Source organism: Anopheles marshallii, chromosome 3 (assembly GCF_943734725.1).
Source record: "Anopheles marshallii chromosome 3, idAnoMarsDA_429_01, whole genome shotgun sequence".
Lineage (NCBI taxonomy): Eukaryota > Metazoa > Arthropoda > Insecta > Diptera > Culicidae > Anopheles > Anopheles marshallii.
The window spans coordinates 17,616,447-17,629,314 of record NC_071327.1 but is presented as its reverse complement, the minus strand read 5'-3'; the positions used below and the strand labels follow the sequence as shown (position 1 = coordinate 17,629,314).

Sequence of the window (12,868 nt, the reverse complement as noted above, 5' to 3'; positions counted from 1 at the left end):
TCGTTCTCAATGACTTGTGGCACTGTGCCTTGTCTTGGTGGAACAACACTTTTTTCTTTTTCATATGGGGCCGTTTTGCCGCGATTTCGACCTTCAAACGCTCCAATAACGCCATATAATAGTCACTGTTGATGGTTTTTCCCTTCTCAAGATAATCGATAAAAATTATTCCATCCGCATCCCAAAAAACAGAGGCCATTACTTTGCCAGCGGACTTTTGAGTCTTTCCACGCTTCGGAGCCGGTTCACCGGTCGCTGTCCACTGAGCCGACTATCGATTGGACTCAGGAGTGTAGTGATGGAGCCATGTTTCATCCATTGTCACATATCGACGCAAAAACTCGGGTGTATTACGAGTTAACACCGCTCAGAATCATCAAAACGTTGGTGTTTTTGGTCAAATGTGAGCTCGCGCGGCACCCATTTTGCACAGAGCTTCCGCATATCCAAATATTGATGAATGATATGACCAACACGTTCCTTTGATATCTTTAAGGCCTCTGCTATCTCGATCAACTTCATTTTACGGTCATTCAAAATCATTTTGTGGATTTTTTTGATGTTTTCGTCGGTAACCACCTCTTTCGGGCGTCCACTGCGTTCACCGTCCTCCGTGCTCATTTCACCACGCTTGAATTTTGCACACAAATCAATTATTGATGATTTCCCTGGGGCAGAGTCCGGAAACTCATTATCAAGCCAAGTTTTTGCTTCCACTGTATTTTTTCCCTTCACAAAACAGTATTTTATCAAAACACGAAATTCCTTTTTTTCTATTTTTTCACAATAACAAAAGTTGCTTGACAAAAGACGCTCTGTCTCACAAACTAATTGACATATAGACGTCAAATTTTGACACGAATTATTTGAAGGTTGGTACTATATAAAAATAATATGCATTTAATACTAGCGGCGCCATCTATGTGTCAGACCGGGGACTTATCAGCCAACCTGTTACTTGTATCTCTGCCAACCAAACATACGTATTACGACATCAAGCCACTACAGACACATGCACATTATATTCCAGCCTGCTCTTCTAATTACGAAACGAAGTTATCGCGTACACAATCCCCACACGTTGATTAAAGCCAGACCATGTATAATTATTATGGTGGCCACAGACTACCAAAACACCGTGACGGGTGTACGCCGGTAGTCCGACGTCTCGGTGAGGTCTATTTCTGCGACGTGACCCCTGTAGGGGGTTTGGTGATAAGGCACTGGACGTTCCGGATGGGGTGGACGAAAATAGCTTTTGCACCAAGTTAAGCTTAAAGTTCAGTGATCAAACGTATCGCGATGGGTGTTTAATAACTCTTTCCGAAAACAAAAAAAAACCCCGCCAACAACGGACTGTTTTACGTTCGTAAAGAAATAACAACGCAATAAGCCAAAAGGTGAATCAACTTTGGTCCAGTTTTAAAGTGTCGCCCGGCATGGTCCGAGCAATCGTTGGTGGTAGAACCACGCGTCCGCCACCGGGCGTCCGTTTCCGGTGCGTTCAAGTTCAAAGTCGTCGGTTCTCGGTAGCCGGGTCGGGATGGTTCGGACACACCGTACCCCAACCAGCTGCCGCCCGATACGCTGCCCGATCGTACGAACTCGCGGAGCGATCCGATAACCTTCCTGTCCGGATGACCTGCAGCACACCGTCAGACGCTTATCGCACTGGGCGGATGGGTATTTAAGTGCGCTCCCAAGCTCCCAAGCGTTTTAGAAGCTCAGTGTCTCCAGCTGTTCCGTGGTCGTTGCAGTGCAGGGCGAACAGTAAGCGTCTGGTGTATAAACGTTCCAGTGGCGTTCTAGTGAAATTCCGCGTGTCTGGGCAGCAGGATGAGCAGTCGCAACAATCGCATCGTGTCCGCTACCGAGCAGGTGCAGACCCCGTTCAAGCTGTGGGGTGGCCGTTACTCCAAAGCGACCGATCACGTCCTGTCGAAGGTGAACAACTCGCTCACGGTGGACAAGCGGCTCTATTCGGAGGACATCGATGGGAGTATCGCGTACGCGAAGAGCCTGGCCGAGGCGGGCCTGCTCACGCAGAGCGAGTTTAAGGTGATCGTGTACGGGCTGGACGCGATACGGGATGAGTGGAGCAAGGGCACGATCAAGCTGCTGCCGCGCGACGAAGACGTCCACACGGTGAACGAGCGCCGGTTGTTCGAGATCATTGGACCGCAGATCGCGGGCAAGCTGCATACGGGGCGCAGCCGTAACGAGCAGGTCGTCGTAGACATGAAGCTGTGGATGCGGAATGCCATTGCCGATCTGCAGCGGCTGCTGCTGGAGCTGGTGCGCGCCATCAACGATGTGGCCGAACGGCACATTGAGGTGCTGATGCCGGGCTACACACACATGCAGCGGGCCCAACCGGTCCGCTTCAGCCACTGGTTGCTGAGCTACGCGTTCTACTTCAAGGAAGATTTCGACCGGTTCGAAGAGTTTGGCCGGCGCATGAACGTGTTGCCGTTGGGCAGCGGTGCACTGGCGGGCAACCCGTTCAATATCAACCGCCACAAGCTGGCGGCCGATCTCGGGTTCGACGGTGTGTCACACAACAGCATGAACGTGGTGAGCGACCGGGACTTCGTGGTGGAGTTCAACTTCCTGTGCACGCTCGTGGCGGTACATATGAGCCGGTTGGCGGAGGACCTGATCCTCTACTCGACCAAGGAGTACAACTTCATCGAGCTGTCGGAGGAGTACACGACGGGCAGCAGCTTGATGCCGCAGAAGCGCAACCCGGACAGCTTGGAGCTGATACGCGGCATTACGGGCCCGGTGTTTGGGCAGCACTGTGCCATCCTGATGACGCTGAAGGGTTTACCGTCGACGTACAACAAGGATCTGCAGTGTGACAAGAGCGGGATGTTCGGGGTGTACGATCAGATGCAGATGTGCCTGCTGCTGATCGGTGGCATCATCCAAACGATGCGCGTCGATGAGGATCGGTGTCTCAGCTCGCTCGGCTACGAGATGCTCGCCACGGACATGGTAAGGACCCTTTTTGGACCCGGCTCGATTTTGTTTGTGTTGCACTCGCTTACGTGATAACCGTGTTATCTTATCCACTCACCTTCCGTGCAGGCCTACTACCTCGTGCGCCGTGGCATCCCGTTCCGGGAGGCCCATCACATCTCCGGCGAAGTGGTCGCCCACTCGGAAAAGGTAAAGATCCCGATCAACAAGCTGACGCTGGAGGATCTGCAGGAGATCAGCCCACACTTTGACGAAACGATCAGCCGGATCTGGAACTACGAGAACAGTGTGGAACAGTACACGGTGGTCGGTGGCACATCGCGCCTATCGGTGCAGGAACAGATCCGGGTGTTGCGTGCATTCGTCGATGGGCATGTACAGTAGCGGTACAGCTGGGGTGGTAATTTGTTAAGTGTGGCTCTGTGTCCGAAGCGGCAATGTCTTACCGCACGGAATGAGACTCGTGAGATGCTCCTATGGTGCTTTATTCGCCCGTTTATCCTTAGTGAACGCAGTAGTGAATAGGTCCTCGATAATAGCTATACATTTATGCATATATATATATAACGCAACTAGGCTACTTATTATTAGTGTATGATTGTGTGCGAAAGATCACAGTGCATATGGTGAGTGAACGCAGTTTTACGTACGGTGGAGCGCTCGCTCACTCACGGGTGGTGAGCGAGCTAGCGGCTCCAAGATAACATTTCAGTTAAACCGTTCTGTGTGTTGTCTATGAAATACAAATAAAGCTGTGTACTTATATGAACATGATGTGTGTGTGTGTGTGCTTTTCTTAATTTATTCTTTATTACTTTATTACATGCATCTCGCTTTTCCGGCCGCTAAAGTTCCGCCACGATCGTTTGAGGCGTTTGTGAGTCCAACGACTTATTTTGTCTTCTTTATCGACACAACAACCCCGAGAGATCGAGAGCGGCCTGCCACATCTGGCTTTCGTTGACTTTGGTACTGCGTGCGGTGGATTGGTTTCGGATTGGAATTTCCTGTCCTGTTCCTGTTCCTGGATTGGTCCTGTCTTGTGAAGTCCGGCGCTTGAACCAGCCGTTGGCCAATCTTGTGTTGTGTTCGTGTCACATCACGTGATATTATCGGTGATTAAAAACAGATCTCAGCTAAGAACGGAGAATATTAATGACCGCTATTTCGTGATTATTTCTTAACTATCAGCAACGTTTGAACGAATGTTATTTTGTAAAGAATTTTATCTCTACTACAGAGGAACGAAAAGCATATTTTCTACTTCACTCTATACTTACCTGTACTATCGATCATTCTCCAGTGTTTGAGGTGATAATAGTTCCACCAATAGTGGAAGATCTTCCTCATAAGGCTCTAATGGCTCCACGATTTCTATTTACATCCTTCACGTAGTGATATAAATCAAGAGGTTATATCAGAAATGCTGAAATTGGTAAGTACTTGACAGTTTTTACCATAAATGATGAGATGATTTCTACGAATGTGATGATGGAACGCGATGAATGATGGAAGATCGTCTTGTCTCCTTCATCGAAAACATAGTTGGAAACTATCGGAGAAAATTCCGGCAACGGAATATCCAATCAACCAATGATCAGTTTTTCGCGACAGATCTTCGAGAAGATGGCGGAGCAGCAGCAGCACTCTTTCCATCTTCTCATCGACTTTAAAGCCGCACACGACAGCATAGCCAGGGTAAAACTTTACGACGAAACGGGCTGTTTTTGGAATCCCGGCCAATCTTACCGGGCTAGTACGAATGGCAATGACCGAACGATAAACTCTCAGAGATTGCACAGATTTTTTTAGTTCCAGTACTCACATACGCCTCTGAGACATGGAATCTTTGTCCTAAACCGACGAAACCCTCTTAGCCGCGTTCGAGAGGAAGATACGAGCTGTCGTACAGCGAATTTCACATGCCAGGCTCCGGAGGGCAGGTCACGTCATGAGAATGACACCGGACGAACAAGCACGTGAAGTACTTTTAGGTCGTCCACATGGACAGAGGAGGCGTGGTAAGCCCTAATGAAGATCTCTTGATAACAGAAATCCTGAAAATAGTGAGGTTTTGTATTTTGTTTTACTTCAGACGACGATTTAAACGGCATGATGGAACAAAACACACAACAGCTAAGTTCATATAAGTACAGAGTTTTATTTTCATTTTTATCGAATAAACACACAGAAAACAGTACGACAATGTTATCCTGCGCCAGCCTGCGATAGGTAGGTGCCACAGTGCTAGGGCTTATTACATAGTGATCACAGGAATACCCCCGAGCTGGGGCGATCCTCTAGGCATTTCATTCGCCCTACCGTTTGGCGCTGCAATATATTTTGTGTTTTGTTTTGTTTTTTTTTTTTAAAGGAAAGCATAATTGTGTTAATGTTAGTGTGAGAACCTTATTCGTTTCCTCTCAATTGGAACGGGACAGGAATGTTTCGTTTTCTTCATAATTAAAGTCATAATACACATAATGCAAACTCGTTGTCCGTCCGTCCTTCCCCACGGGGTTGTTCGTTTCGTCCTAGCCACTACTAAAAGAGCGCCCGTGCGTGTGCTTTTGTGTTAATCTTTCTCATGTTGCGTTAATCATTATCTTTTCTTTTTGTTTTTCTTTTTGTGCTTGAAATATTTCACGCCACAATCGCAAAATCGTTGCGCTGTTGCCAGCGCGTCCTGTCGATCCTCCCTGCGGCGTGTGCGTGGAGCTTGTTTTCGGACGCAATCGTTTAACCACTACCAAAAAAATAAAACACACATGGGCCGGTCGCGTCATCCGACACCAAACTTGCCAACTTGCCTAGCTTATCACCGTCAAACAATGTGCCTACTGTGGAGAGGGGGGTCAACTTTGGGGGATTTTCGTGTTTTTGCTGTTGTCCTCTATCCCTATCGCCATCACTAATCAAACAAGCAAGACGTGCCTCATTTTTCCCATCGCACACACAGCGATCGTGTTCATCAACAATCAGTTGTTGGTTTTGCGTTGTTCCAAATTTCGTCCGCCTTTAGGAATTTACTAACTCGCCGTCGCTGTTGCGAGCAACTACCGGCAGAACGTCGACCGTGGCCAGACAAGCAGCGTCGGTGCGGAACGATGGAACCGGACAGGAGCCGCTGTAGCATTATCGGTGATGTTTTTTCGAAGACCTGTAAAAGAAAGAGAAGAATGCGGGTAAGAACCGTGTTAGAAACGCGCGCGCGATCGGGACGCGATCGGATCTTGGGGGGCTGTGGAGCGCGAACTATCGCCAGAGCTCGGTACGATATGTACCGAATGTCAGCGTGTAAAAAAGCAGCACACCGAGAGCATTGCATTAGGAGTGATTGTTAGCATCGTACGATTAGCGCGCTGCATGATTAGTTCAGAATCCGAATGCACCGTAATTCCGGACACGTACCGGTTGGAGGCGGTTTCACTGGCTTATCGTTATCGTGCGAATTGCGAACCGACATAACCAAGCATCTCGGCGGACATGACAAACTCGCCAATCAGGAAGGGACATCAACAAGCCTGCGCACTACTTAGTACCCGCTAACATCCGGATGTGGGCAGTTTCGACCAGTTTCGGTGGAGTTCCCTCGACGGTTCGTGCGCAAGTCGATTGTGATCGATCGTAATCGATTTACAACCAGCTGTAATCGGGCGGGAAGACACAACGAGCGCACAGCGCACCACCTCTGTCGAAACGGTGGTCGAGTGAAAGTCGTTTCGGTGCGCAATCGAGATGAGATGAGCGATAACGGAATGTTTGGATTCCGTTGATGATGGCGCACAAAGGAATTTTGCAACAAAATCTTCAACATCTGTGTATGTATCGAACTCCTAACAAGTGAATTGACTAACCAACTATTGACGCTGGTGCTAATGGACCAAAATCCACCACTAACCAACTGTTTCACTCTGCAACAGATCTTTTCGAAGAGTCACACGAGTCCCACGCAATACCCTTTTCATCAACTTCAATCACTGTAGCGGAACTAGCAAGCGAACGAGACACGCTCAACTGTGATAAGAGATCAAGAATAAAATGATATCGCCAGAGCTTACCTTACCGTCACAAAGATAGTAAATAGAAAACGACAAATAAAAAGCTTCGTTGGAAAAAAGATGAAAAGATCAACTGCAAGATCTCCGTTCCCATGAAGCACAAAAATCCAGCAGTTTACCTAAATCAGGGGTTCAAGTACACCAACTGATGTGCCGTACTAGAAAATGTCACATCGATCACTAATTAATTGCAGATCACGTGTATCCCATTCATCGTTCCCTTCTCTGTCTTCGCATGGTGGACAGTGTAGAAGGAGTAGATCGTTCGGTGTTGCTATCATGTAGGGCAACAGTTCCCTGATCTTCAATCTGCTACATCACGCTGAATCACTGTACATCTGATAGATGTACGTCATTGAATCGGTTCGTCCACTAACTCTCCAAACATAGGAGTCTTCAGCATTCCTGTCAGGAGACTCAAAGCCTACTGCCATTGAGACTCAACATTCCTGCTACGCTTCTTACCTACCAATGTAGGTAGGAGGACTTTGTACACTTTCAACCATTAGAAGAGGTTTGATGGCCGGTTGGTACCTTTTGCTGGGGAATTAACCTACAACGAAGTTTGAGGTATTCAACAACAATCACAGAGAGGTAATGTTTTAGTAGGTTCCGTGCCTGATCATCTATATGTAAAGATCATCTCGTACGTAAAGGCTTAATCACCTATGCGGATCTCATTCCTGAGACGTCATGTGCTCAACAGATCTTCTGAAGATGTTTTTGTCAATTTGTTCGTATAATCTAAGACCCAAGGTTCTCTGCCATCTGTTGCCACTGTTTGTAACATTCTACGAACTTCTGGCTAACGAGCCTTGTCAAGATATCTTACTCATCAAATTTCCTACCGATCTCCACAAATCACAATTGCCTCTCTCTCCTCCTGCAACTCAGCTCTGCGACTGCACTGTGTATTTTGGTAGTCTATACGTTAACAGGAACTACCAGCAAAGCTAGTTATCGACATGATATAGTCTTTCACGTGAGGAAGAAACTCACGATAGAGTCATTGATTAATGCGTTCTATACAAGTTCCAGGGTGAGGTGCTGTCACTGTCTTCACCACCACCCATTCCCATTGGCAATTATTGGGGTGACTTTGGATACCAGACGAGAAGCACATGAAAGTCACGTGAAGCGATTTACAGATCCACGAATACATCCAATGTTTACGTAATTTAATACCGGAACTACACCGTCGCTAACCTTTTCCCACATGGTACACTGCACTATCGTCAACTATCGTGCAAGGTCAAGTGCACCTTTGCCCGTGCCCTTATGACAGTACAAACAATGATTGGCAATAAACAATGATTGGCGTGAATTAGCATCCCCGCACGGTTTATCCCGAGCGGGTGTTTGGTACAGATCGTGCACGCTGTAGAAAACGCGCGCGGAAACAAATCGTGTGTGGCCAACGACCGGACAACAGAGTGTGGACGGTTCCCCCGTTTACTTACAGTTGGTGCTTCGGCCAGTGTTCGGTAAGTTTCGGTGTTTCGTTCTACGCACTATTTGCTTTCGAGACAAGTGTCTTCCGTAGGGAGTTTCTTGACGGCATATCGGCAGGTGACGCAATCCGTGTGATGAATGGCGTACAGTGGATTAATTTAATTGCACCAGTTTGGCCAGAGTGGGACGGGACGGGAGGAAGAACGTTCAACATTCATTAGGGAAGCCAAACAAACAACTTGGCCGAAAAACGTACGGCGCATGTCGGTCACGTCACACAACGGGCGAAGAAATCGGGTTGCATCCGAATGGCCTCCCGTGGGACCGGGCACAGGTAATGTTGTGGTCCCGGTAGGATTGTCCACCAGGCAGCACACTCCGCGCATACTCGCACGCTTCGCTTCCGGCAGTATAAAAATCATCCACCAGGCAACCCGATACCATCAGTGGCGGGACAGAATTTGCGTCGTATCGAGCAGCAGTGTCATTCCCCCTTTGCCAAGCAAACACACCATGGACGTTACCGTGGAAGACTTTTGCGAAGAAACCAACTTTCCCGAATCGCCTTGTCCGAGCCCGTTCGATCCGGCCAAGCTGCTCAACATTGGGTTTCTGCAGATTAATGGCCGCTTCACGCCCCATTCCGGACCATCGTCCGTATGCTCAACGAGGAGCTGCAGTCTTGCGACCACACCCGTACCACCGGATTCTAGCGAACCGGAACAGGAGGAAGGTGGCGATGGGGTGACGAGCACCAACCCGCCGAATCCGCGCAAATGGTCCCTGCCGCATCTGCCCACCGAGGCGACCAAGTTTGAAATAAGTGGCCGTGCGACGCCCGTTTTCACCTGGAACCCGATGCCCACGTCCAGCAATGTGATCTACGCACTGAGTGACAAAAGTCAGCAGATCGTCTTTTCACAGGTGGGCCACCCGTGTGTATGTGTGTGTGTGCGTGTGGTTGTAGCTGTGATAAAAGGGCTTCGTTGCGAGCTAAGAGCGGAGCTCGGTTTGAGGAGCGTTCCCACTGTCCGATTATGATTCTTTCCCCTCCCTTCCTCCCCACTCTCTTTTTTTTGGCCCTTGAACAGCTTGAACAAGAAGCGGGAACCGAAACGAGCGTATCGGAGGTGTCGAGTGTTGCATCAGATTCGGAGGCAGAGCTGGAAGAGGACGAACCACTGGAAGCGAAACAATCGGCACCGAAAGAAGATATGTACCCGAACTGTGATGTGAATGTGTGGTTACGATCGTGCGAGCAGGAGATCGTTGAACCGATCGAGGGCAAAGTCCAGGGTACGATACCGGACTGGTTAAACGGTAGTCTGTTGCGAAATGGGCCGGGCAGCTTGAAGGTGGGCGACATGATGTTCAACCACCTGTTTGACAGTTCGGCACTGCTACACAGGTAGCGATCCAACTGCTGAGAACCGGCAGCACAAAGACCCGGTTGGAAGTTTTAACATTCGAGGTTTTTTTTTTTCTTGCAGGTTTAACATCGATAGCAGGAAAATAACGTATCAGTGTCGGTTCCTTAAGTCGGACGCGTACAAGAAGAACAGTGCGGCGAGACGTATCGTTGTGACCGAGTTTGGTACCAGTGCGGTACCGGATCCGTGCCAAACCATCTTCCATAAGTAAGCTCACACAAGCGTACCTGCGTGAAGCTGCTAATAACGGAGATCTTTCCCTTCTGCCGTAGAATCGCTGCCGTGTTCAACAAGCCGGGCGTGAACAACTCCGACAACGCGATGATCTCGATCTATCCGTTCGGGGATGAGTTTTTCGCATTTACCGAAAGCCCAATCATCCATCGGATCGATCCGGAAACGCTGGACACCGAGGCGAAGCTGAACGTGTCCGACTACGTCGGCATCGTCAACCACACGTCCCACCCGCACGTCATGTCCGACGGTACGGTGTACAATCTGGGCTGCTCGGTCACCAAAACCGGGCCGGCCTACACGATCATATGCTTCCCGCACGGGCCGGGCATGTTTGAGAATGCGCGCATCGTTGCATCCGTACCGGCACGCTGGAAGTTCCACCCGGGGTACATGCACACGTTCGGCATCACGGAGAACTACTTCGTGATCGTGGAGCAGCCGCTGAGCGTCTCCGTGCCGACGATGGTGGTCAGCCAGATACGCAACCGTCCGATGGCGGCCGCCCTCAAGTGGTTCGAAAGCCAGCAGACGTACATCTATCTGCTGGACCGGGATACGGGCGAGCTGCGCCACACGTTCCACACGGAACCCTTCTTCTATCTGCACATCATCAACCAGTACGAGCGCGAGGGTCACGTCGTGCTGGATATCTGCTGCTACAAAGATCCTGCCATGCTAAACTGCATGTACGTCGACACGATGCGCAACATGCAGAACAATCCGGACTACGCGAAGATGTTCCGTGGACGTCCGTTGCGCTTTGTGCTACCGCTCCACTACGGTGCGGCACGTGCGAAGGGCAATCTTCACCGGGGTACGTCCACCGATTCCGCCACATCGTGGGCGGATATGTGGCAAAACCTTAGCACATTCGCGGCCGGTGATAATCTGCACGCGAAGGATGCCGGTTTGGTGCTACAGAATCTGGTCCGCATCGAGGATTCGAAGGCGACGGCCTACATTATGCCGAACCGTACCATCTTCTGCAAACCGGAGCTGCTGTGTGATTTGGGTTGCGAAACACCGCGCATCTACTACGAGCGCCATCTCGGACGTCCGTACCGGTACTTCTACGCGATCAGTTCCGACGTGGACGCGAGCAATCCGGGCACGCTGATCAAGGTGGACGTGGTGACGAAGGGCCGGCTGACCTGGTGCGAGGAGAATGTTTACCCGAGCGAGCCGATCTTTGTGCCGGCACCGGATCCCCAGTCGGAGGACGATGGTGTGGTGCTGGCGGCAATGGTTTGGGGCCGTGAGGAGGAAAACCGGGCCGGGCTGTTGGTGCTGGATGCGAAGTCGTTTACCGAGCTCGGGCGCTGCGAGTTTGTGACGCCCGGGCCCGTACCGAAGTGTCTGCACGGTTGGTTCCAACCGTCCGCGAAGTAAAGTATTATGAAAGAAGGATGGTTGCATTGAACCTCAAGCAACACGATCGAGCAGCGATCATGTTATGGCAAGGAAGTAAATAGTTTAAAACACGTTAAGATGGCGGATGATGACGGAAGTAGTGGAGTCCGAATGTATGTCCCCTGACGAAGGACGCTCCCGGGGTGGAGTCTTTGAGCGCTGTGCTACCTGTTACTGTTAGTGAGTTGTTATCACACATTACAACCCACAAATATAATCAACTCGATGTTTTGAAAGTAAAAAAAAACATAATAAAACCCAAGCACTTTTGCTTAACTTGTAACACTACGCTTCCCACTGCAAGCGAAGTTCTGGGCGTTGGCAGTTACGAGTGGCACAGAAGTAAAACGAAATTGTAGGTCGCCTGGCCCTAGTTCGATGGACGCGCTTTAACATTAGACGCATGACAATGCAGCGCCGTTGCCTGATAAGCGACCGCCTGAGAGCGTTACGATGATAGCGTTCTTCTAGAACTAACCGTCCGGTGATGCCGGAGTTACCCCGAGCGTCAAGCGGTCAAGTGAGTGCGTTGGATGACCGCGAAACCTTTGGAATTGTTCGATCACTGCAACAGCACGTGCTTAATATGAATGATCGTTCCGATCACTGTCCGGTACGGTGCCGACACGCGTCCCCCCCCCCCCCTCCTCCGTTCGTGTATGCGATGCGTTCCGTTCCGCACAATTGACCTCGCGAGCGTACGCGAGTGCATGAACCGGAGCGGATCGATACGCAGAACACATCACACACCAAGGATGCGGTTGATGCGAAAGCAATTTGTAAACTTTCCTGCATTGCGAGCAGTGAAGGTGTTAGATTGAAGGCGGATCACTGTGTATCGTCCGACCGGCTTACCAGCACGGCTGATAACCCTGCCCAACGGGTTGTTACGTGTTACGCATCACGTTCACAGATTCACTTTCTCAGAATCCCCCTCCCACAGCCGGTGGTACTGCTGTGCATAATGCGCATCTCTCGTACAGTAAGACGGTGGGGCAGAAAAAAAATGCACCCCCTGATAAGTCCGTACGCGATGGCGGGTATGAAGCGCCAGCATGGGTAGTTTAGCTATCATCGACCATCTGTGATCTTGATCACGGATGTACCCACGGTCTGTCTGTTGGGTGGGTGTTAGAGTTGAAGCTCGTGCACCCGTTTGCGCAATCTAACCGGCACAACACACGCCAGTGGAGGGGAGTAATTTTGATGACCAGTGCGGAACATCAGGCATAAACATTGATCAACGAGCGACTGATTAAAGTGCATGAGCGAACTGTGCAAGTGGACACAATGTAA

The 12,868-nt window shown here is 49.9% G+C and overlaps 2 protein-coding genes across 3 annotated transcripts; both read left to right on the top strand.

Annotated features, from left to right (window-relative positions):
• The first annotated feature begins 1,836 nt into the window (after positions 1-1,836).
• On the top strand, positions 1,837-3,366 carry LOC128711499 (argininosuccinate lyase). Its single transcript, XM_053806379.1, has 2 exons — positions 1,837-2,997; positions 3,091-3,366. The coding sequence occupies exons 1-2, from the start codon at positions 1,837-1,839 to the stop codon at positions 3,364-3,366; spliced, it is 1,437 nt and encodes a 478-aa protein (XP_053662354.1).
• A 5,642-nt stretch (positions 3,367-9,008) lies between these two features.
• Positions 9,009-11,551, top strand: LOC128711718 (carotenoid isomerooxygenase). Of its 2 annotated transcripts, none has more exons than XM_053806601.1 (4): positions 9,009-9,419; positions 9,626-9,903; positions 9,986-10,132; positions 10,198-11,551. In XM_053806601.1, exons 1-4 carry the CDS (start codon positions 9,009-9,011, stop codon positions 11,549-11,551), a joined length of 2,190 nt encoding a protein of 729 aa, XP_053662576.1. The 2 variants fall into 2 exon arrangements, with proteins under 2 accessions (XP_053662576.1, XP_053662575.1); XM_053806600.1 differs by having other exon boundaries at positions 9,587-9,903.
• The last annotated feature ends 1,317 nt before the right edge of the window (positions 11,552-12,868 follow it).

Coding starts and splice junctions, on each gene's coding strand:
- LOC128711499 (XM_053806379.1), top strand. CDS start 1,837: ATGAGCAGTCGCAACAATCGCATCGTGTCCGCTACCGAGCAGGTGCAG. Junction 2,998..3,090: donor AGATGCTCGCCACGGACATG/GTAAGGACCCTT, acceptor CCTTCCGTGCAG/GCCTACTACCTCGTGCGCCG.
- LOC128711718 (XM_053806600.1), top strand. CDS start 9,009: ATGGACGTTACCGTGGAAGACTTTTGCGAAGAAACCAACTTTCCCGAA. Junction 9,904..9,985: donor AGTTCGGCACTGCTACACAG/GTAGCGATCCAA, acceptor TTTTTCTTGCAG/GTTTAACATCGATAGCAGGA. Junction 10,133..10,197: donor TGCCAAACCATCTTCCATAA/GTAAGCTCACAC, acceptor CTTCTGCCGTAG/AATCGCTGCCGTGTTCAACA.